This window comes from Bos taurus, chromosome 8 (genome assembly GCF_002263795.3).
Source record: "Bos taurus isolate L1 Dominette 01449 registration number 42190680 breed Hereford chromosome 8, ARS-UCD2.0, whole genome shotgun sequence".
NCBI lineage: Eukaryota > Metazoa > Chordata > Mammalia > Artiodactyla > Bovidae > Bos > Bos taurus.
The window spans coordinates 110333522-110356416 of NC_037335.1; the positions used below are offsets into that span (position 1 = coordinate 110333522).

Genomic DNA, 22895 nt, shown 5'->3' on the forward strand with positions numbered 1-22895 from the left:
TCCTGTCCTTAAAACCCTGTCCCTCTTCCCTCCCATCTCTTCCTACCCGCCACCCTCTCTGCTTCATTTTTTCCTTTCTTCCTCCTAACTTCCCTTCTTTCTGAGTCAGAGGCATAAAGGGATAATTGAATCTCAACTCAAAGTTAAAAAGATCAGGCCACTGGTGACAAGGTACTCACATCACATTAAACCCACAGAATCCATCTGATTTCAGGACTAGGAAAACCCTAGGATGCAGAGTTGCTTTGTATCTCTGAGAACCTTCCAGATTTGGCTGCTAAATTTCCAGCTCTGAGACAGAGGTTTTCAGTCACGAGGTCAATGCATGGACTTGCAGGGGCCTCAGAAATAGCATGCGGATTTGTGTACTATGCGTACACATGCATCTTAAAGAAATTGTTTTTGGCTGCACCTTGCCGCATGCGTGATCTTAGTTCCCAGTCCAGGGATCAAACCCATGCCCCCTGCAGTGGAAGGTGAAATCCTACCCACTGGACTGCCAGGGAGCCTGCGTGTGCATTTTCTAGGAAGAAGGGTCTGAAAGGGAAGAGCCGCCCTGACAGCTGGGCCCTGGTGTCCTTTGGACCCGGCCTGGTCCTCAGAGTCTGATGTCACAGAACATCAGCATCAGACCAAATGAATCTTCACACAAAAAAAGACTGCTCCTTAATCATGTTTGAGCAGAGGATAAAACAAGCACGTAATCCAAATCACGAAAAGTGACCAAATATCCCCCTTTCCCGTCTTACATAAGGGTGACTGCTCCTTCTTTTCCTCCTAATTAGACAACAACCAGTGCCCCCCAATCACAGGATTACCCCTGCTTGCCGGCGGCATCCAACCCGGAGCCAAGTCCCTGAGCCCTCCCCAAATAATCCAGCACAAGCCCAAATCCTAGAACAAGCTCTTTCTAACATCTTTTGAGAAGCTCTGGAAACTCAGCTTTGTTTAATCACCATCAGCTTCTGCCTGGTTTTCAGCAGTAGCCTAGCTGGTCAGTTTTTACCATCGCCTCATTTTCAATGCTGCAGTTACCGTTGTCCTTCTAACAGATAAGACAGACCACGTCACTGCTCTGCTCCAAACCCTGCCCTCTGCGTAAGATTAGCAGCACCCCATCCGTGACCAGCATGCTCTTGTCCCTGTGATCTCTCTGACCTCAGCTCCACCAGCCTCACCTCTGCCTCATCTGCTCCTGCTACGTTGGCCTCCCTGCTCTCCCCGGAGCACCCCGGCCGAGCTCCTGCCTCAGGCTCAGGCATGTTCCCTCTGCCTGGAACACTCAGTCTTCAGATCACCACGTGGCTCCCTCTTTCACCTTGCTTGAGTCTCACTGCTCACTGAAGCCCACCCTGACCTCACTGCTCTACTACGACGCAGCCCCTCTCTCCACCGCTCCCAGGCTCCTTTGCTCTGCTCTGCTTTTTCTTTTTCTCACAGCTCTTTTATCACCTGATATTCAAACTCAGTCCCCTAATGACTGATCATTATTTGCCATGCACCTCCTCTCATTGGAATCCAAGTTCCACAAGGGCAAGGATCTAGGGAGCTGGAGCCCAACCTTCGACGACCAGTCAGTACATATTTTTCTAGATGTTGCTGAATAAATTAGCATCACAAGGGCTGGAAAGTAAAACTGAGCATGACTTTGGCTTAGATCCCTCCCCGGGAAATCAGGAGTCAGGCTGCCCGCTTTAAGCTTGGCGGGTTGTCAGTTCCACATATTTTCTTAAGACAGGGTTTCCTAAACTTCAAGTGTATGCGTGCCAACCTCATGATTTTTGCCCTAGGAACAACCTAGACTTTTATTTACTTAAAAACTTTTCCTTAAATAGACTTTTTGACAAATACATTTATTTTCAAAGAAAATTTTATATCATGGCTTTGATGTGCTAGTTGTATATTTTTTTCTAACACATGTTAAAATAAGCATATAGCTGTTTACCACCTAAATTGTCTTGCCTACCCCTAGTGGAAGACTGCCTTATGCTTTTTCCTTTAACCAGAAAAGTCCCCCATGTCTCTCCATGTGCCGTATGCTCCGTCGTGTCTGACTCTTTGTGACCCCGTGGACTGTAGACCTTCAGGCTCCTCTGTGGAATTTTCCAGGCAAGAATACTGCAGTGGGTCGCCATTTCCTTCTCCAGGGGATCTTTCTGACTCAGGGATCAAACTCACATCTCCTGTGTCTCCTGCATTGCAGGTGGATTCTTTATCTGCTGAGCCATTGGGGTATTCTTGCCTGGGAAGTCCCACAGACAGAGGAGCCTGGCAGGCTGCAGTCCATGCGGTTGCAAAGAGTTGAACATGACGTAGCAGCAGAACAGCAGCATACCTCTTCAGTTCAGCTCAGTCACTCAGTCGTGTCCGACTCCCTGCGACCCCATGAATCGCAGCATGCCAGGCCTCCCTGTCCATCACCAACTCCCAGAGTTCACTCAGACTCACGTCCATCAAGTCAGTGATGCCATCCAGCCATCTCATCCTCTGTCGTCCCCTTCTCCTCCTGCCCCCAATCCCTCCCAGCATCAGGGTCTTTTCCAATGAGTCAGCTCTTTGCATGAGGTGGCCAAAGTACTGGAGTTTCAGCTTCAGCATCAGTCCTTCCAAAGAACACCCAGGACTGATCTTCAGAATGGACTGGTTGGATCTCCTTGCAGTCCAAGGGACTCTCAAGAGTCTTCTCCAACACCACAGTTCAAAAGCATCAATTCTTTGGTGCTCAGCCTTCTTCACAGTCCAACTCTCACATCCATACATGACCACAGGAAAAACCATAGCCTTGACTAGATGGACCTTTGTTGGCAAAGTAATGTCTCTGCTTTTCAATATGCTATCTAGGTTGGTTATAACTTTCCTTCCAAGGAGAAAGAGTCTTTTAATTTCATGGCTGCAGTCACCATCTGCAGTGATTTTGGAGCCCAGAAAAATAACGTCTGACACTGTTTCCCCATCTATTTCCCATGCATACCTCTTACCAGCTTCTAATACACTATGTCTCTCTCTACCTTTCCAAAAGTCCTCCAGAAAGCCTCTGGAAGTTCCTCCAACTCATATGCTCACTCACTTCTCTGAGCTCCCTTTACATTTACAGGAAGACATACATGCCTGACATGTGGACGCTGACATGCCATGGTCTTGTCTTCCGTTTCATAACAAAAGATGATAGCGTTTCTTCTTGGGGCTCTAGATAAAAGAGGCATTAAGGTGTTTGACTCCCCTGATGCACAGGCCATCCAAAAGATGAAGAGGCTTGTCCCAAACCCCTGCCAGGGTTAGAATCCGCCAGCACTTGTTGCAGAGAAGGCAATGGCACCCCACTCCAGTGTTCTTGCCTGGAGAATCCCAGGGACGGGGGAGCCCGGTGGGCTGCCGTCTCTGGGGTCGCACAGAGTCGGACATGACTGAAGCGACTGAGCAGCAGCAGCAGCAGCAGCTGTTGAGTTCCTGGAATGTGTTGGCGGTAAGCCAGGCACAGGACACAGCAGGAGAGAGAGGACCCAGACTTTGCCCACCTGGAGCTAACAGCGAGGCCAGGAGGCTGGCTGCACACCGAGCAAGCAAATAACTGCAAGAGCCTGAGCAGAGGAGTACAGGGTTGAGGAGGGGCCCCAGCTGTGAGAAGGGCCACAAAAGCCTCCAACAGGACGTATGTCTAAGTCCTTAGGAGTTTGCTGAAGAGGGGCTGGTGGGTTCTTCAGCGGAGCCAGGCTCACTCACAAAGGCCTGCTTTGAAGTTTGGAAGTTCAGCTGCTTTGTGAGTTAATTAAGGCTGCCGTGGACGACCTACTTGAAACAGTGCTCAAGGAGAAGGCGGAGATGCTGGGGCCGCGGGGAGGTTACTGCAGAGGTCCTGCCGCCCGGCCTTCAGCAAGAAGGTGACCGGAGGCGCCGCAGACCTGCTCTGGGGGCCCCTCACCCCTTGTTGGCAGCGAGTTGGGGCATATTGGACACAAGGGTTGTTTTTGCCAAGGGAGTGCCTTCAACGTGAGTTCTGACATTTACAAAAATAAATCCTTAGTTCCTTGAAGCTGGAAAATCTTAGTTTAACTTACGAGGCACAGTGCAAGGCCTTGTGTAGCTTCGTGAGGCTAACTGGTAAGGCGCGGGTTTCTCAAAAACGGGATGCATTTCAGTCACTGCTGCCATTCCATCCAGGGTTTGTTTCCTTGTGACACTTCAGCGGGGCTGGTTAAACTATAGCTAAGGAAGAAAGACACTCCACCTGCGTCCTGCCTTGCTCTTAGGAAATCAAACCTGACAAGCGATGGGATGGGGCAGTGAAGTGGAAGAGGGAGGTGTTTGGACTGTGAGCAAGCCTTGGGGTTTGGTCTCCCACTCTCGCCCTTACTAGGCTGGGCAAATTGCTTCCTTTTCTGAGCCTCAAATTCCTCATCCTCAAAGCCCTTTGGGTCCTTAGCCTCCAAGTCTTCTTGGAATGGGGGCAATAATAATTCTCGTACTCCATGAGATTCTGGAGACATTAAATGGGAATAAATATGAGCACTCTTCCATAAGATCTAAAGTGCTGTAGAGTATCACTTACAAACGAGCCTGCTGTTAGAAATCCTCATTAATAAATCCGGAAGGGAGGCTCAGAGACCTGGCTGGAGCAAGAGCAGAGGTGTCTGGATTTCCACTAGGTTTCTCCTCAACAGGTGGCTGCCCGGGGGCCTGCCTTCCAGGAGAGCAAGTTCCAGGGGGAAGGAGTAGGCGCTGGGAGGGTGGGGAGGGGAGTAGGGCATCCGCATGGGGGTACAGAGAGGCAACAGGAAGGGAGGCGGCCAGGACAAGGCTCCTACCTTCTCAGGTTGCTGAGGGCTTTGAGGGGCGGCCTTCTGCACCTTTCTCAATTTGCCTGTCTTTGTGCAGCTGCTGCTGACCTAGCATAAAATAACACGCTTTTTCGCACATTTTGAAAGCAAAGTCAGGCTTTAATGATCGGTTTTCTGTTCCATGGTATTTTCTTTCAAGCAAAGGCCATGTTTTTGTAAGAAACTACATTTCAGTGGGGCTATTCTTTGTCCCCGGCAAGCATTCCTGAGCGGTAGGTTTCAGGAGGGTTCCGATTTATTGCTTCTGGTGTCCAGTAACCTTGGAAAGAGTGTCTGTCTCCAGGCCCCCTGAAGGACATGCTGTTTCGGAGAGTTACTGCTCTTAAATTGTTCTCTAATAAAAGCAAGTGTCCCCCATTCTAAGTAGAATGAACTTTCCAAATAAGACCAGCTGTGAATGTTGGGGAAAAAAAAGAAGAAACTTCAACAACAGGAGTCCATAGTGCAAACTGGATGCAGCTGACCTTTAGGCGTTTTCACAGCCATTTAAAAAGATGTCTTCAGTAAACTCATCTAGATTCGCTAAAAATCTCTGGCACGATGGACACCTGGAGTCTGTAGGCCAATATTCAATCCAGGTCGAGGAATCTAACGGGTAGACGTACCTGCCGAGGAATAATGCAAATGAATCACTTGTGATGGTGGCCACAGATAGAGAAGAGCTGAGTTCAATTGAGCCAAGCTGCTCAGGTGCCCAGGGGTCAGGCTTTTGGCCAAACTCCTCTGAACTGGCATCTCCTTGGGAAGGTCCACAAACCCTGGAGATCATGAGCTGCTCGGGGCTCCCATGGTTAAAGGCATGAACAACATCTGTTTCAATGTCTATTTTTCAAAAAACAGATAATAAAACATGTATCCAAACACTGTCCTCCTTACAAACAGAACAGTCTGAGGACTGAGAGGGCAGATGCGGTAAAGGGGGAGTCGATGAGTGAGCCGAGATTAATCGTCAGACCTGGGCACTCAGTTGGTTTATCGTCAGCGAGACCTCAGCTACCCTGGTGGTTTTGAGGCGTTCTTTGTTTTAAGCTCACATTATTACATGTAGGCTCCTAATGGTCTGTTGGTTAACAGCAGGGCACGAAAGAAACATGTAGCGGGTTTAAGAATAAATTGCACTCAGTTTTGGATGGAAGATCAGAGACTCCAAAATACAGGTGACTTACTTGAAACGGAAGTTGTGTTTTATCTGCAGGGCCTCTTTACCCATGATTAAGTACTGTTTTCTTTTTTCCAGATTGGCGTTGGAGCAGCTTGTCTTTTTAATGAAGGTGATTTCAGCGTCTCTCTCAGCAGCAGCTTCTCCTGAGAGACACACAGCAAGGTTATCACATGTCACAGTTTTCAACTCATTTGAGCATTCCTGTTCCTCGTGGCTATTCATTATTCAGTGTAAATTTCCATCAACAGGCTAATGGCTATTGGCACTGTCCCTGTGGTTAAGACTTCAGACTCTGGGATCAGGCTCCCCAAGCTAAACCCCGGCTCTGCCACTTCCTAGCTGTGTACCTGAACAAATGAGGCTCAGATTCTTCATCCCCAAAATGGGCTTCACAGTAAAACCTACCCTGCAGAACTGCTGTGAGGTTTATTAAAGTGCTTGTCATTATTTCATTGGAACCAGGAATTAGCAGAACCTTTCCAGAGTTGAGGGGCTTCCCTAGTGGCTCAGCTGGTAAAGAACCCGCCTGCAATGTGGTAGATCTGGGTTTGATCCCTGGCTTGAGAAGATCCCCTGGGGAAGGGAACGGCTACCCACTCCAGTATTCTGGCCTGGAGAATCCCATGAACTATTCCATGGGGTCGCAAAAAGTCAGACACGACTGAGCGATTTTCACTTTCTTTCTTTCAGCCACCTCTAAAGACGTCTTCAATCCTCCCAGTATTCAGGAAATATTCCCTGATGCTCTGTGTCCTAAGTACATATTTTCTCCTCATCCCCATTACACTTGAGTTTCTATCGTCATGTTTCCCTCCACATGCCTGACTTCTCTGCTAGGCTGGAAACTTCTTGAGGCCAGGCCAGGGCATTCATTGCTATATATTCAGGACTGGTATCCAGTTATTAAACTCTGGCTGAGTCATCCTAATTATTAAATCCTGAAAAACTTCTGAAACTGTTGCTAAATAGCACATAATAGAAACTGCACGAGTGGTAAACTTTAATTAGTAAAATAAATTACAGTGTACCCACATTAGTTCAAGCTAATGTTCTGAGGCTCTGCTGGGGACCCTGCATACATGACTTCCCACTGCAGCAACATTCAAGCAAGCTTCCCAGCACTATCTGCCAAGTCAGCCCCTGTCACGGTAAGCTGTGTTACTGTGGGGCGTCTTATTATTTTTAAAAACCTTTTGTTATGGAAAATGTCAAGCATATTCAGAAGGGAGAATAATTAACCTCAGTTTCAACAATCACTCATCTTTTTTTCATTTATATCCTCACCTGTGTTTTAGGAGAAACACTGGTCACAGGATAATAACATCATTATCCTTGAACTACATAGTTGCCCTTGATTCAAAGTAGTTTAGTTCTTATTTTGGCTTCTTTTTAGCAGGACTTCTTGTGTAAGTGGTAAATGTGTGGTGTTTTGCTATTTTATATAAATTAAAAATCTATATATGTTAAAAATGAAGAGCCAGAATGAAAAGATAACAAACTATGCAAAACTTTCTTAACATTTCCTTTTAAATGTCATAAACATGAGTCTTCTGAACGGACAGAACAGAGAAGAAATGATAGCGATAAAGAACTACAGCTTGGGAATCATGATTCTGCACGAAGTTCAGAACAGTCTGGAATATCTTTTGATACTAGGCGATAATTGATACAAAATAAGTAATTTGTATTTCTGGAATGAAAAGAACTTGATTATTTTGGTAAAAATAGGAATGTCTTATTGCTTATGATACGTATGTCGGTTGCAAAAGTGCTTGAAAATTGGGTTGTGAAAAGATCAGAGTGCTAAGCGTGCTTACCTATTTTGTCAAAATGGCAAAATCACGTTACAAATAAAGAACACTTGTGATCATCAGTGAGCCACCATCACAAATCAACTTCACACAGTGAAACATTTGGAATAGTAAAAGTCAGAAAAAACTGTCAGAGTGTCGATCAAGCAAAGAAAAATTTGGAAAGTATTACTAGAATTTTAAACTCTAGTGTATGATTAAAAATAAACACTTTCAGATTTGAAATACTTGATAGCATTTCAAAAGGAAAAAAGGAATGAGCCAAGCGCCACGGCTTAGAGTTAGGGCCCCACTTACAGCAGAATTTCTTACCTGCTGAAATGAGAACACAGCTTTTGAGAAATATACATGAGGTAGTAAAAGTTCAATCATTTCCTAGAAAATCAACTATTGAATATAAAACATGTTTTAAATAACTTAAAAAATTAGAGGCTCTGAAGATGGCTTCATGGGTTTTGTTGAACTCAAAGCACAGAAAGGACAACATATCAAACTGAGAAAAAAGGTGTCAATGAGAAATATTTATAAGAACACCTTATTGGTGCAAATGTAATGTCAGGGAGAAATCTGGGACTTTAGCAAAAATCCTGAAATTTACAGCTGTTTCAGTTTGGCACCTTCTGAGTCAAGCATCTCCGGATAATGCGATGAAAGAAACAAGGCAAACAAGAATCACTTTAAATATTGTTTTCATAAATTTGATATTTACTACCATATACATAATATACACTAGACGGAATAAAGAAATAGTGTGGAGACTTCAAAAATTGCAATAATAAAAATTGGAAAAATACTGGCATTTTGAAAGGCAGCCAATAGTGCTAAAACTGCAACGGTAGTTTATAAACCACATCGTCTGACAGTCACAGACACAGGAGTAAACACTTAGAAAGAGTTTATAAACCACATCGTCTGACAGTCACAGACACAGGAGTAAACACTTAGAAAGTGTGTATATATATACAAATATACACACATACATATATATACATTAGTGATTTGTGTATGATATTCTAGCAATTATGTCAATATTTAGATATTCAAGACAAAATATTTCAGCCTTAATAAGCTGAAAGATTAATGAATGGCAAAACTGATCATATAAAAATAAGTAAAGGAAATATGAAAATAAAGCAAGAGTTGTTACAAAGTGAAGAATGGTATGCCATTTGACATAAAACAAAATATCAACAGAAAAGCTGATTGTATGAAAGTGTTTTTGTTTTTAGTGACAAAAGCAAAAATGGATGAACTTTTAAGGTTTTTAAAACGTGAATCCTGAAACTTCATCAAGTATGTTTTGTAAAACTCTGAGGGTTGAAGGGGAATAAAAATTAAGAAAATTAGGAAAATTAAACATGACATTTCAATAAATTGTTTTTATAATTTAGCTGATAATCGATATTAAATACCTGGAAATGTTAGGTGGTATCATAAAGATGAGAAACATTTGAATGTAAGTACTGCTAGTTTAGCAGAACTGAGAAAGGGTTCTGTACTTTGCACAATACTGTCGCTGTTAGCAGAAAGTACTTTTTGAAGCTAGATGTCATGTAATGACTATCAATTCAGTAGAGACATAACTGGAAAAATTTGATGTGGTTTCTTGTTGCCAAATCAAAGCTCAAACAGAGGCCCCCTACAGTGAGTCAAACAAAATGACAATTTCTAAATAAAACAAACAAACCAACAAAAACTTATTTGGAGTTAAATATGATTTAATGAATCATTTGTTTTTACCATTTACATCATTTGACAAGCAATTTAATAATATTTGTAGGTCATCTTACTTAGGGAATAAAAGGGAACATATTTTAAACCATTGTTTTATGTGCTATTTCCATATGAATTCATTTTATTGTATTGGTTACTAGAGCTCATTTAGCCTATCAAGACTCATGTGGCCTCTGAGCCAAGGCTCTGCACTTCATAGATGCTCCTAACTGGTTTTCCTCTTCCAACTCTTGCTCCCTTCAATTGCAGCCAGAATGATTTTTATTTATTTATTTATTTATTTAATCATGACAGGGACAAAATTAACATGACAGGATACCTCATCTTCAGAAAACGTTCCTTGCCCACCTAGAACCATTTATTAGCTACCCTTTGAACTTCTAGAATAAAATCCAAATTTCTCACCTTGCCTTATAAACCCTGGTACGACCCAGCTCCTGCCCATCTGATTCCCTCTACTCTCGCCTTTAAGAATAGCTAACTCTTAATAGCATTTCCTAAAAGATGCCATCTGTTATTACTCTGAAGGTATTTCCCTTATTAACTCATGTCTGTTTCAAATACAGCACTTATACTTTCTGATTGTTTATTTTGTCCATTTCCTTTTTAAAAAAAATGTGTCTCCTCGAATAGAATATAAACTTTATGAAGGCAGGAGCTCTGGCTGTGTTATTCAAGCTATATCCTTTGTGTCTAATATAATGCCTGCCACATAGTAAGGACCAAATATTTGTTGAACGAAAGAACTAATGAATGAATTCTTACCAGCTTTGTAGATATCCAGGAGAGTTGCCGTGTACTTAACAAAAGCATTTTCTTCAGTGACAGCTACGATCTCAACTTTATAAGCTGGTAAAAAAAACACACACACACAATAATTTATGCTTATTACAACATTCTATGTCCAATAGAAGCCAGAGTCTGTCAAACAAACAAAAAATGAGGTGTGGCAAGCTCTTATGGGCACCCTGTGGTAAATCTCATTTCTTCCAAGAAGGCTTCCCAGCACTCCCAGCGAGATTCTTCTGGCCATGATTCTAAGGGATCACTCTGCTTAGAGTCAGAGTCACTCTGCCCACTGTTACAGAACAGGCTGATTAGGGTAAGAGCAATATTAAATTTTAAAAAACACACAAAACAAAATAAACCTTAGATGTAAAGTTCCGATTCTGATCTTTCAAGACGAAGAGCCTCTTCCTTCTCTGCATGCCCACAGAGGGGTCCTGTATCTATCACTCTGACCTGTCGTAGGAGTCTCCATGTTTCCTCACCTCCATGCCTCGACGGCTTTTATTGGTTTTGATCTTTGTTTGGATTGGCAGCTATTTGATATGATACAGTCTCACTTCCGTTCATTCAGGCATCAATTTTTAACCTGTGGTATGTTTGACTTCGCGTCTGAAACGACCAGCTTGAAGAGACCCATCTCTTCTTTGTGACCTGAGAAAAATTCCTCTTGTTCTTGCTTTCTTTGGGGTTAAAGTGAATGACCTAAAATTTTTTGTTCATTTTTGAGATCCTAGCTAGCTAGCAAGAGTCGGACACAACTGAGCGACTTCACTTTCACTTTTCACTTTCATGCATTGGAGAAGGAAATGGCAACCCACTCCAGTGTTCTTGCCTGGAGAATCCCGGGGACGGGGGAGCCTGGTGGGCTGCCATCTATGGGGTTGCACAGAGTTGGACACGACTGAAGCGACTTTGCAGCAGCATCTAGCTAGTAAGACTTAAAGCTCAGTGAACGAACTCAGTGTGGCAGAACCAAAGGCTGTGTAAATTAGTGGCTTAAACAATGTCCTGAATTTCAGATTCTTAATTATTTATAGTAGATAAGGGCAATGAACCTACTGTAGGCATAGGCGGAGTGAAGGACCGTTTAATTTTGTTTCTATTCTGTGATTCCATCATTAACCTGTAGCTCCAAAAAAGCCTGCTAAGCTTTTTCTTGAATGTGGTAAACTAGATCCTGATTGCATGTACTCTCTGTGTTAAAACAGATTTTTTTTTTTAATTTAAGAGTTAAAATTGTTCTATTATCATGGAAAGAAATAATTTGGATCTAAATTTTAGGGGAAAATTGTTAAAACAATATAGAATTCTCTTCAAGTCTCAGTATATTTTAAAAGTTGCAGTGGGTCTTGGCTGCGTTAGGCAAGTTTTTAGCATTTTTTAAAACTCAAGATGAATTTGAAGGAAGGAAAGATCATGAGCCACACAAGAGTCATTCTCATGGCTGTTATTTCCATTAATAGAATTCAGTGTTACCTACTGGAAATAATACTGGAGACCAGAATGTGTCCTGGTTCTATTACTTACTTCCTGCATGACTTTGAGCAAATTATTGCATCTCTCAGAGCCTCAGTTTCTTCACTGTTACCTCCAAGGAGGCTCATGGGACACCAATGAGAGACCATATACGAAAACAATTGGTAAACAGGAAAGGCTCCGTGAACAGCACTGTGCTTATTTATTTATTTATAAAAGCCCTCCTACCAGCTGTCAAGAAAAACTTGAAATAGTGTACTATCTGTTCGTTCTCTTTTTCTTAAAAAAGACAGAAGTAAACATTGGAAGCTATAGGTAGAAAACAAAGGATCTAATTCTATGAGGAGCTTGTGTCTGCAACTCTACTCGGGCATTTGATTTAGCTCTGAGATCTGGATGACAAGAAGGAGATTCTCCTTTTGAGATGGAGAGAGTCTCAAGTGTGGATTGCGACTGTGACACAGTAACAATTATTTAGCACTGACACTTTCACCTTGTCTTTGGAGGGAGTTTGAAAAACACTCAGACCCCCAAACCATCTTTGTTTCTGTCTCTGCTCCATCAACTGGAAGAATGCAGGAGCGAAATCATATACCTCTGCGGCTTCTCACATGTTCTCTTTGACTATGTTTTAGCACTTTTAATTCAATGGAGCCTGGTGGAATAAAATGTTTTGGCTGTGTGTGTACCTCACTCCCATCATTTTTAATGAAAATCATATTTCTTTGCTGAAGGATAAATAACTTTGCATGTTAATGCTGAAAATTGATGACATTTTCCTTCAAGGGAGCACATGGAATGTTGCATCTACGTAATCACTGTGCAAAATTGTAGATCTTCCTAACTGATCAAGTTTTCTTAAAATGTCATGTTTAACGGAACTATATATTAAACTTTCCAACTTACCGTATGCAATCTCCGGTTTACATGCTGTTTCCTTTCTAGTAGCTGCAGAGATTGTCAGGTCCAATTCTGCCTGCATTTGCCCACAGTCAGCTGGATTTTGTGAAAGACGGCACGAGTTAGGTTAACATAAGGAACGGACACCTTTGGGAGTAAACACAGTTTTTCCTCATCTGCCCTGAGACAATCCAATATAATCTTACAAATATCAGATTCCTAAGACCTGTCCCCATTTTCTCCTCTTCCATAAAGTGAAACAATATGCAAAGCAAAACCAAAACCAAAAAAACCAAAATCTTGAACACGGGACTTAGAATGGGTAGTCACTCCACATTGAGCTCTTCAGAAATGTATATGCTTCACTGAAGAAAGGAGGACATTTTCCCATTTTGAGTGTAATCAAAAATCTCTTGAAGGAACCAAACTGATGACCGACTTATGCTGTAAGAGGGAGAAATATGTGCCTAGAAAAAGTGTAGATTTTAAGGATTTTGAAAAACAAAAGAAAACCAAAATCAACTCAGACCCTCATGGAGTCCGCAGTTGATTACTGTTGAGTTCTGGGGCTTTTCTTTGGCCAATAAAGCTGCCTTGATTGGCAAAAAATTGAATGGAGAGCGTCTCTAACTGGGGAGGGCCAGGGGAAGGAGAGAGGAGATAGTGGCTCATTCCAGAGCCGCTGTTCTCTTACGCAATGGTCCTGTTGCACCAAAAAGACCAGGTAAAAGGTAAGAATGTCACATCATGTTGTCTTTCCGATACCCAACAACCGCCTGATGGTGTTTCTCCGCACAGTGGGACTATCGGGTTGTTCTGGAGCCGTCGCGATGCAGCCTTACAGTGCTCGAGGAATGACTTTCCACCAGATGAGATTACATTTCTGAGAAATGACAGTTTGTCAAACAGCTCCCCCCAGATTAGCCCCAGATTATGAGTGGCTGCGTTAAACAAGTATACAGCCTGAACACAGTAAACGAAGTTTACCTTCGATACATTTGCACGTTACTCCTTCACAGACTTTCTGAAGCTTGGTGTTCGACGTGCTGTAAAACATGGTGCACTGTTTATCTGTGGCGATGAAAGCGCAGTTAGAAGAGGTGGCCGGCAGACACGCCATTTACCCGTCAGTGAATTTCGGCCATGGCTCCTTCATCACCCACTCCTAACCCTCTTTCTGTAGCTGAGGCCCAGGAAAGTTAAATTATGAACTAACTGCCTGTCCTAACACAGGCCCCTCTACACTCAAAATATTCTCCCTCTCTGTACTTGAAATCTTACTCTTCCATACTCATTTCTGAGAATGAAAGTATTTGGTGTTTCAATGAATGAGAAGAAATAAATTATGTCACACAAGAGTCTATTGAAAGAATTACAATTGGTAATTGTTTAGGCTAGAGCAGAAAAGCATTGTTTTTTCCTATTGTTCAGGAGGAGAAAAGAAACACACACATATGGCTGAGTGTGTGTGTGTAGTCCTTTTTCAAGGAGAGGCCAAGTATCATAATCTATGATTTCAGAAGTAAAACTAGATTGAATGGGTCTCAGAGTTTTGGTTCACTTTAAGAGTTTTGTTACAAGTAGAACTGTCCAAAGTGAAGTTGTCTGCCTTGTGAACCAAAGGGCTCTTCAGAAGTGGAGAGTTATCAGACGTGGCTGAATGACCAAACGCAGAGGTCATTCATCCATCATTTATTGATACATGCTATGTACCTGTGGAGAAGGAAATGGCAACCCACTCCAGTGTTCTTGCCTGGAGAATCCCAGGGACGGGGGAGCCTGGTGGGCTGCAGTCCACGGGGTCGCACAGAGTCGGACACGACTGAAGCGACTTAGCAGCAGCAGCATGTACCTGACCCTGGGGTAGATGCTTGGGACAGAAGGATGAGAATGTTCTGGGGGTGCGTACAAAGACGTGCAAACACACAATCAGGATGCAGCGCGACAAGCGCTGTGCTAGAGCTCTCTGCAAAGTGCTGAGAATGTGGACGGAGGGGACACTGACTCTGTGAAGACTGGAAATAACAGTAGGGTCAACGGCCTTCTCTTCAACGCAAGAGGAACAGTAAGCACCAAAGACAGACTTGAGGCGAAGAGTGTGAGGGGAGCCGTCAAGTCCATTCGCCTGTTCCAAACATGAAGAGCCTGAGGGCCGGAGCAGCGGAGGGACTCGCTCACCCACTGGTTGTCCCAGTGGGGACGTTTGTGTAGAGTGAGCCCCGAGAGAAGAAATGTATACAATCTGCAGGCCTCGAGCGCCTTTCTTCAAATTCCATAATAAATACAGAGCAGTCTTCGGAAGAAACCTTAGAGTTGATTACCTGGTCTGTGGTACTCATACACTGTGAAGGTGGCAGGGCTCAGAAACCCAACTTCAAAAAGTTCAATTATCCGGAATCGAACACAAAGGAACTCGTTGGAAGGAATCTGACAAATTCAAAGATTAAGAAAATCATGAGAGACAAAAGACTCAAAATATTTTAGGCAGCAGCTGTTAAATAGTAATAATAAATGAAAAATGGTGAGAGGTGGAACTTACCGAGTTCAGTTGCAGAATAACATGCCCATCTTTGATTTCGTAGTCAGTTAATAATTGATCCACCTGTTCCACAAGCTAAGGGAACAAAGAGAGGAGCTCAAATTTAACTCGTGACCTTTCTGTTTAAGTGCGTTCACCCAGTGATGGAATGTGAGGCCGTGGGGATGTAATCCACTACTTAAAGACAGTGAAGAGCAGCTCCTCCTCTTGAAAGAGTCTGAACATGTCATCACATGCACGCACACTATTCTGTACGTGCAAGCATAATACTTGCCCCTGAATATTTATATAAATATAAAACTGAATATTTTTCAGTTTCACTTTGAAAAATAAAAACTTAGGTAGATTATCAGTTTGAAAAGAATATTCTGGGAGAGTCTAAGAAAGTGACATAGAATGAATGGAAATAGCTTTGTAAAATAATGCAGTAAATAAAAGCAAGTATCCATAACAATATTTAAGAGAAGACATTTACAGCTTTTAAGTCTTCTGGGTTTGCGTTGACTCCGGTAGGCAGAGAGATATCCATTACCGCGTGAGAGGACCCAGATGACGATTCCTCACTGCTGAGCTTGTAGCTGAAATAAAGTAGAGACGAGGACATGAAACAAGTAAATGGATAAGATTCTTGAAGGAAAGGCCCTGTTCCTTGGTAGGCTTTAACTCGCTAATTTGAGTCTCCAAGTATTTGCTTCTTTATGATAACATGTGTTATAATCTCTGAAGTTTAAAGAGACCTCTGCGTCATCTATCCCAACCCTTTCCTCACTTGATCAGTAACCTCGGTGGGCTACCATTCTGGAGTTGGAGGAGACCATAAAGGCTATTCAGTCCCATCTCTTAATTAGCTAGTTGAGGAGACTGCGGGCGAGAGTAAGGTACTTGTTCAAGGTCGCACGACTAGTTCGCCTCAGGGCTTCCTAAGTCTATTGATTCTCATCCGAATTCTCTCTCTAGCAGAGCATGTTCGAAGAAAAAAATTAACTGTATATTGGCAAGAGACTGGATAAGCATGTTCAGAAACAGACTGGAAGGAACACACTAAAATGTGAGCAGCTACTTCCTCTGGATGATGAGATCATAACGGGTTATCTCTTTTCTTTCCCATGTTTTTCTCTATTTTCTAAAATTTTCACAATAGATATTTTATCTTTAAAAAAATGTTTCAAGGACTACCCTTTGTCTAGGAATTGTGCTTGTGGGGAAGCGGAGGAGAAAGGCCGAGGGAGTAACAGGGGCAATTTGATTTATTTTGTTTGTGCTTCTCTGGTATGAGAGAAAAGAATACTGAAATGGGGAATTAGGAAACTTAGGTTTTATCCCAGTTCTTCTGAGAGATTTCTACACATTACTTCCCCTTTCTAGAGCTCATTTTCTTATTTGTAAAATTAATTGTGAAAAAGTATAAACTTGTGCTTTAAAATTATAATTCCAAGACTTCGTTTTGAGAGGCAGAGAGGCCTGTTGCTACAGTTAAGCAGAGTTAATGATAAAAGAGGAGAAGTTGGTGGGGTAGGGACTGGATCGGCGTGTGTCCTGCAAAGGTTGAATTTTAGATTCCTGCCTCAAGATGTGGGAGAGAAAGCTGAACATTTGAGAGTAGAACTTCGGAGAGGAGTCAGGATTAAAGGAAGAGCCTGGGGAGACAGCTTCACAGGGAGAAGGTGAACTGACCTCACCCCGCAAAGTAAGTATGAGTGAGATGGGAGCTGTTATTCCAATTAGTGAGGTGGTAAGGACTCTCTTTCCCCAATTTTATCTTATCTAGCATGCATAAAGCAGACCCCATTACAAGTTTGAGATATCATATTTGCCATAAAAATGTAAATAGTATAAAGTTTAACCCCATTCTTCACCAAATTAATAATTTGGAACAAAATATAAGGCAACGTGTAACTGAAAATATGGCGTCCAGCATCCCCGTGATTGGATGAATGAGTGTCACCGAGAGTGGAGAACTCTGGCTCACAGATGCAAATGCTCTGTCAACACGACGGAAAAGGGCCTCCTGAGTGGAGAGTGTCTGTGAAAAGTTGCTGGAGCCGTGATGACTGGTTGCCATGGCGACTGTTTCAACCATGGAACAGAAACCTTCCTTTCAAGAAGCCTTTGCCTGCTGCCAAAGACAGCAATCCTTCCCAAAGGCATTTTGTTCCAAGAGAAGGAGAGAAGTGAAATCCTTTTTTCTTTTCTTGTGAATACAACAGAGAAGTTGTAAAAAGCTAAATGCACGAAAGAGACCCTCTCAATATAGAAGCTGTGCTGGCATTTTCTTAAACCAGGAGAGTGTGCATTTGAAGGCAAAGAATTTCTCACATGAATAAGCACTACACAGTTACATTTGGAATTTGTCCAACCCAGCTTCAGCATCATAAAGCCAAAAGCATGTTCTACCTGGGTTTTTTTGAACATTCTGTCCCCAGTTTATTTAAAACAAACAAACAAAAGAGAGCGGATACAATACTGAATATCGTATCTCTATTGCTTTCTTTTGTAGACTGACAATCTGGAATGCAAATTAATACGTTTTTGACGCGAGCCCTTTTATGCATAGCAGCGTTGTGGAAATACTGGAAGGTGCTTTGGGATCAGGTAGTCCTATATTCTTGCTTTACAGAGAGGCCTGGAGAAGTGAGGTGATTTGCTGACAGTTACCTGAGTCCTTCATGGCAGAAGCTGCCCTCAGGAGTCTAGCTATCCTACTCCTACTCGGGGTGCCTCCCTGTATCCCACACATTGATTCTCGCTTTGCCCAGGAGTTTGTTCATACCTCCCCGCAACACGTTAGGGGCTTAGACAGTGATCACACCCCGTCTGCCACAGGAGAGGCACCTGAAGGAGGGATGGCAGCAGTGGAGTTGCCCGAGAAAGCGTGGCCTCGGCAGGACCTCAGGGAATGAAGAAGGGTGTGGAGGGGGAGCAGAGGGCAGAGCCTGGCCCAGGACGGAAGGCGGGGCTTCACCCGCTGATGAGGGGACCCCGAGAGGAGAGGGACCGGCCTGGGATCACAGACAAGGCTGGGAGACGAGATCGAGCAGCTGAGAAGCAGCGTGCCGTTCCTTAAGGCTGGCGGTCTCAGAAAACGCTGCCTGAAGCAGGTGACTCGGAACCTGGACTGGGCGGCGTGCTCTGCCTCTGACTGTGAGAACTTGGCGGTTCCTTCACCTCCTGGCGCCTCAGTTTCTTTACCACTAAAATAAGGGGATTACTATATGGTTCCTAAAATCCTTTTCAGCTCTAATCTACGACATAACTGCATGGGATTTCTAAGTTACCCATTCTGAATGCTTTGCATCATGTGTGATAACAAGTACAAACAGCAAAATACCAGCGTAGAAATCACTGTTGTTGAGAATAGGAAGAATTAAGAAAATAGCACAGAACAGGAGGTCCTAAGGGGTGGGAGAAAGAAGAAGGAAGAAGCCTGTGTTCTGGTTCTGGCTCTTCCGCTGCCTGATTCACTCCGTGTGGTCACCAAGGTATATAGGCATATTTTCATAAACATTTTGGGACGGTGGCTTGGTAAGCAAAACAATGGCCCACAGAGGTGTCCATCTCTTAATCCCCAAGCTTGTGAATCTGTTACCTTAAATAGCAAAGGGGACTTGCAGTGTGATCAAGGTAAGGCTCATGAGCCAGGGAGAGTCTCCTGAATATCCAGGCAAGTCCAATATGATCACAGGGGTCTTGATAAGGGAAAGAAGCAGGAGAATCAAAGAAAGTGAAATCAGGGGTTTGAGTCAGAGGAAGATACTAAAAGATGCTGTGCTGCTGGCTTTGAAGACAGAGGCTCAGGCCAAGGAAAGCAGGTGTCTCTAGAATCTGGAAAAGGCTCCCCTGGAGCCTCCAGAAGGAACAGGGCCCCAATAACACCTTGATTTGAGGACTTCTGACTTCCAGAATGATAATGCATTTGAGTTAAGTCATTGTGTGTGTGTGTGTGTGTGTGTGTGTGTGCTCAGTTGCTCAGCTGTGTCAAACTCTGAGATCCATGGACTTAAGCCTGTCAGGCTCCTCTGTCCATAGACTTTCCCAAGCAAGAATACTGGAGTGAGTTGCCATTTCCTCCTTCAGGGCATCTTCTCAACCCAGGGATTGAACCTGCTTCTCCTACATTGCAAGTGATCTCCTGCCTTGGCAGGTGGATTCTTTCTACCTCTAAGCCACCTGGGAAGCCCCTGTAAGTCATAATATTTATGGTAAATTGTTACTAGTAGCAACTAGTGGTCAAAGCAGGCCTTGGAGTTAGTCGATAAGGGTAATCTCAGCCCTGGCTACCATTAGAAGACCCTGCAGGGGGTGAGGTCGGACAGAGTTCTGCAGAGTTCTAAAAGCTCTCCGGGTGAGTTCAATGTACAACCTGATTTGGGAACCATGGGCTGGCTGCTAATGACCAGGGATTTTGTTGGGCAAACATGATTTTTCTAAGTAAAAGAGTGGGAGTCGCTTCTGAGAGAATGCTTTGCTCTTTTCCTAACACTTATATATCATAATCTACCTTTCTGGAAGACAAATTAATAATATAGTGTTTGAATTAGAAACAGGTCCAAAAATGGGAGAGAAAAGCGTATATGAGCAAAACAAAACTGTTCTGTAGAGTAAGTAGCTGTTTAAGAATACCTCGTATATTCCACATGAAAAAAAAATGAACAATTTCACATCTTCCGGACATCTTTATCATTCAAAAAGATTTGGAGAGAGAAAGCTCTGGCAGAAGTGAAGCCCTGAGGTCTACCGTCCCCCCGGCGGACGCGGGCTCACCTGGCGCAGGCCACTATGCGCTTGTATTCTGAGCTGCTGTAGCCGAAGGCTGGCACACGAAACAGACAAACAAAAATAAGAGTAAACTGTTTTAGCTTGTTCTGGAACATGTCAGAGCAGAATCATTAATGAGCACACTTGGAAATTATTTGAGATTTAGAAGTTGGCACTTTTGATGATTTTAATGGAAACTCTGGTTTTAATGGAGCAGTCAACTGGCTCCTGAGAATCCAGGAACTGTGGAAATCATTAGAACAGTTCTCTGCTCTCCAAGAACTTAATAAGGAAGGAGGCATTTAAGGTGGATCTGTGTTGGTAACGTGTCTGGGGAGGTGGCAGGGAGGAAGCGCCCACATCTAGATTCTCTGGTAGTTGGAAATTTCCTGCAGGAACAAGACTCTGAGTCACAAACAGAAGCTATCGGGCAGAGGAAAAGCACACTTCCTGGTCCCAGGGCGTGGGTCAAGGAGGGCTGGAGTGTCCAAGTGGCCTGGCTTCTAGACTGGGACGGGAGAACCAGCCCATCATAAGAGGGATGTGAGGGCCATGTGTAGAAAAAAGACAGGTGCGTTAAGAAAGACTCGTTGGTCCTGAGGAGACCAAGCTGAAGATGGAGACAGGGAAGTGTGCACTTGCCAGACTCCTAGGGATACAGAAAGGGTATGGGATAGAAGCCCAGCAGAGTGGTGAGAGAAATTCAGGGCTTGGGGATGGAACACAGACATAAAACTACTAACAGAAATCCAAGGTTCTGAAAGTAGGCCCTTACTGCCTGTTACATTCTTCTCTTCCTTTTAAAGACTTTATTGAATTTGTTACAATATTGCTTCTGTTTTGGGGTTTTTTCTTTCATGTTTTGGTTCTTTGGCTGGAGGCATGTGGGATCTTAGTTCACTGACCAGGGGCTGAGCCGGCAGCAGGCAAAGCCTTACCCACTGGACTACCAGGGAAGGCCCTAGTCACATGCTTTTCTCCTTTAGCTTTGATTTTTAATTGATTTTTATTTGGATGACTGCTTTACAACATTGGATTGGCTTCTGCCCTGCAACATGAATCAGCCAGAAGTATCCATGTGTCCTTCCCCTTGAACCTCCCCTCTAGCCCCCACCCCATCCCACTTCTCTAGATCCTCCTTACATCTTTAAAAGTTTTCTTTAGTCAAAAAAATTTCTGGATCAACAGTGGATACATTTAACCTAGTTATTGTTAGTATCAGTTTCCAACTGTTATTAATGAGCTACCTCTATTATAATAAATGGCAGCTATGTTTACTCAGATGTCAACCTATTAAAGAATTTGAATGAGAAATTACTTTAGCACATTTTTCCTAATCAGAGAAACTCTTCGGTATTCTTTATGCTTAGCCAACATTATAGTGTAAATCATGCTGTTTTACCTTCAATTTCCCGGGTTTCAATTTTCAAATGGAAGCTGCAAACTTCCTCCGAGGTGCTGATTTTGTGAACCACAGTTTTTACCTATGTGGGGACAAGTAAACAAGAGGACTGTTTATGATAGGGAGTGGAAAAGGCATTATGGCGGGACTGCGGCCGAAAACGGGGCGCGAGTGTTTTTATCACCCAGTGCACACGGGATCATCACAGACCCATTTTCCCAGCACCTGGACTTCTGGCAAACGCCACAATTTGAAACATAACTGAGAAGCCCAAAGTAAGCTAAAAATGATCCCTCTCCAGGCAGAACCTCGGTCCAAAGTCCACGCAGTCAACTCTGAGCACCTCACTCTGCAGGAAAGCTTTTAAGACTTTCATCCCTGCGCCTGTTCACTCTAATTTTACACAGAACACCACAAGGCCATGAAGTATGGTTTTCTTCAGCCCACAAACCACTGTGGGAACAACAAATTACAGGTGTACACGGAAGGGCAGGGCTGCTGCCAGAAGCAGGTGTAGTGAGGGCGACCAGAAGTGACAACAGCTGACCGTGCATCTGCCCACCCGCACGCAGCTTACGAACGGTCTCTGAAGGAATGTACTAAAGACGAGCGCACAATTAAATAACCAGGAGGACGTTAATTTATGCCCAGAACATGCAGTTTGTATCATTTCAGGCCTTTGGCATTTACAGCTTAGTTTTCCTAAGCTGTTTATCTGTGTCTGTGCAGCCTGTGGTTAAAAATAGAAGACACTGAAGGCCGTACATATACACATTAGTCAGCAGTGATGCTGGATAAATGAGATGTGACTGTTACTAACCTCAGTATCCATGTATATACGTGTGAATGTATACATACATACACACGTCATATACATATACATGTAAACATAAATATTGTTCATCTCTATACAACTATGCACATCCACTTATACATGATTTCTAGAAATACACATATAAAGATTAACAGCCATTTCCAAAAAGAAACTGTGGGGATAGCTATCAAGACAACCAGAAAGAATGGTAAATGACTCTTACCTCAGTTATGGTCACCCAAGCCCAGATTTCTATAACTTTGTCTCAAAGTCTCTTTCTTTTAGACTACTTACTGTAAGCTGACACACAACCTCAATCAAGCTGTTCTCCACAAAACACTCACATGCACTGTAGCCAAGCCACTGCTTTGTCCGGTACTTAGGACGACGAGGTCATCATTGAGAGGTACCTGGAAAGATTTTTGCATTCAGTACTATTCCTCATGCTTATTTCCTTTGCACAAAAGGCTGTGGAAAGCAACAACTATTTCCGGTTATTTGTATGTTTAAATATGCCTTAAATAATCTAAAATGTGGTAATTAAAAACATACATACCAGCATCTATATACCGATAGCTACTATTACTGATACGGAACCTAGTTTTTCCAAAGCATCTTTTCTCTTGGGAAATTCTCATTGGCCATCAAGGTTTTCGTTTTTAAAAACCCAGTAGTGGC

The 22895-nt window shown here is 43.2% G+C and overlaps 1 protein-coding gene across 3 annotated transcripts in view; it reads right to left on the minus strand.

The window, feature by feature from the left end:
* Positions 1-4912: 4912 nt before the first annotated feature.
* C5 (complement C5) overlaps positions 4913-22895 on the minus strand; it is a 97529-nt gene continuing 79546 nt past the window's right edge. The window contains exons 31-41 of one of the 3 annotated variants that reach the window (NM_001166616.1): positions 22562-22627; positions 21404-21485; positions 20008-20056; positions 15722-15824; positions 15247-15321; positions 15029-15134; positions 13695-13778; positions 12714-12803; positions 10308-10391; positions 6002-6140; positions 4913-5440 (exon numbers count right to left, since the gene is read on the minus strand). In NM_001166616.1, the coding sequence (NP_001160088.1) occupies positions 5302-5440; positions 6002-6140; positions 10308-10391; positions 12714-12803; positions 13695-13778; positions 15029-15134; positions 15247-15321; positions 15722-15824; positions 20008-20056; positions 21404-21485; positions 22562-22627 (1017 nt within the window). In that variant the 3' untranslated portion in view covers positions 4913-5301. Of the gene's footprint in view, positions 5441-6001; positions 6141-10307; positions 10392-12713; positions 13591-13694; positions 13779-15028; positions 15135-15246; positions 15322-15721; positions 15825-20007; positions 20057-21403; positions 21486-22561; positions 22628-22895 lie in introns of those variants that run through there. The other 2 variants (XR_009495450.1, XM_059889033.1) reach the window with 2 other exon arrangements.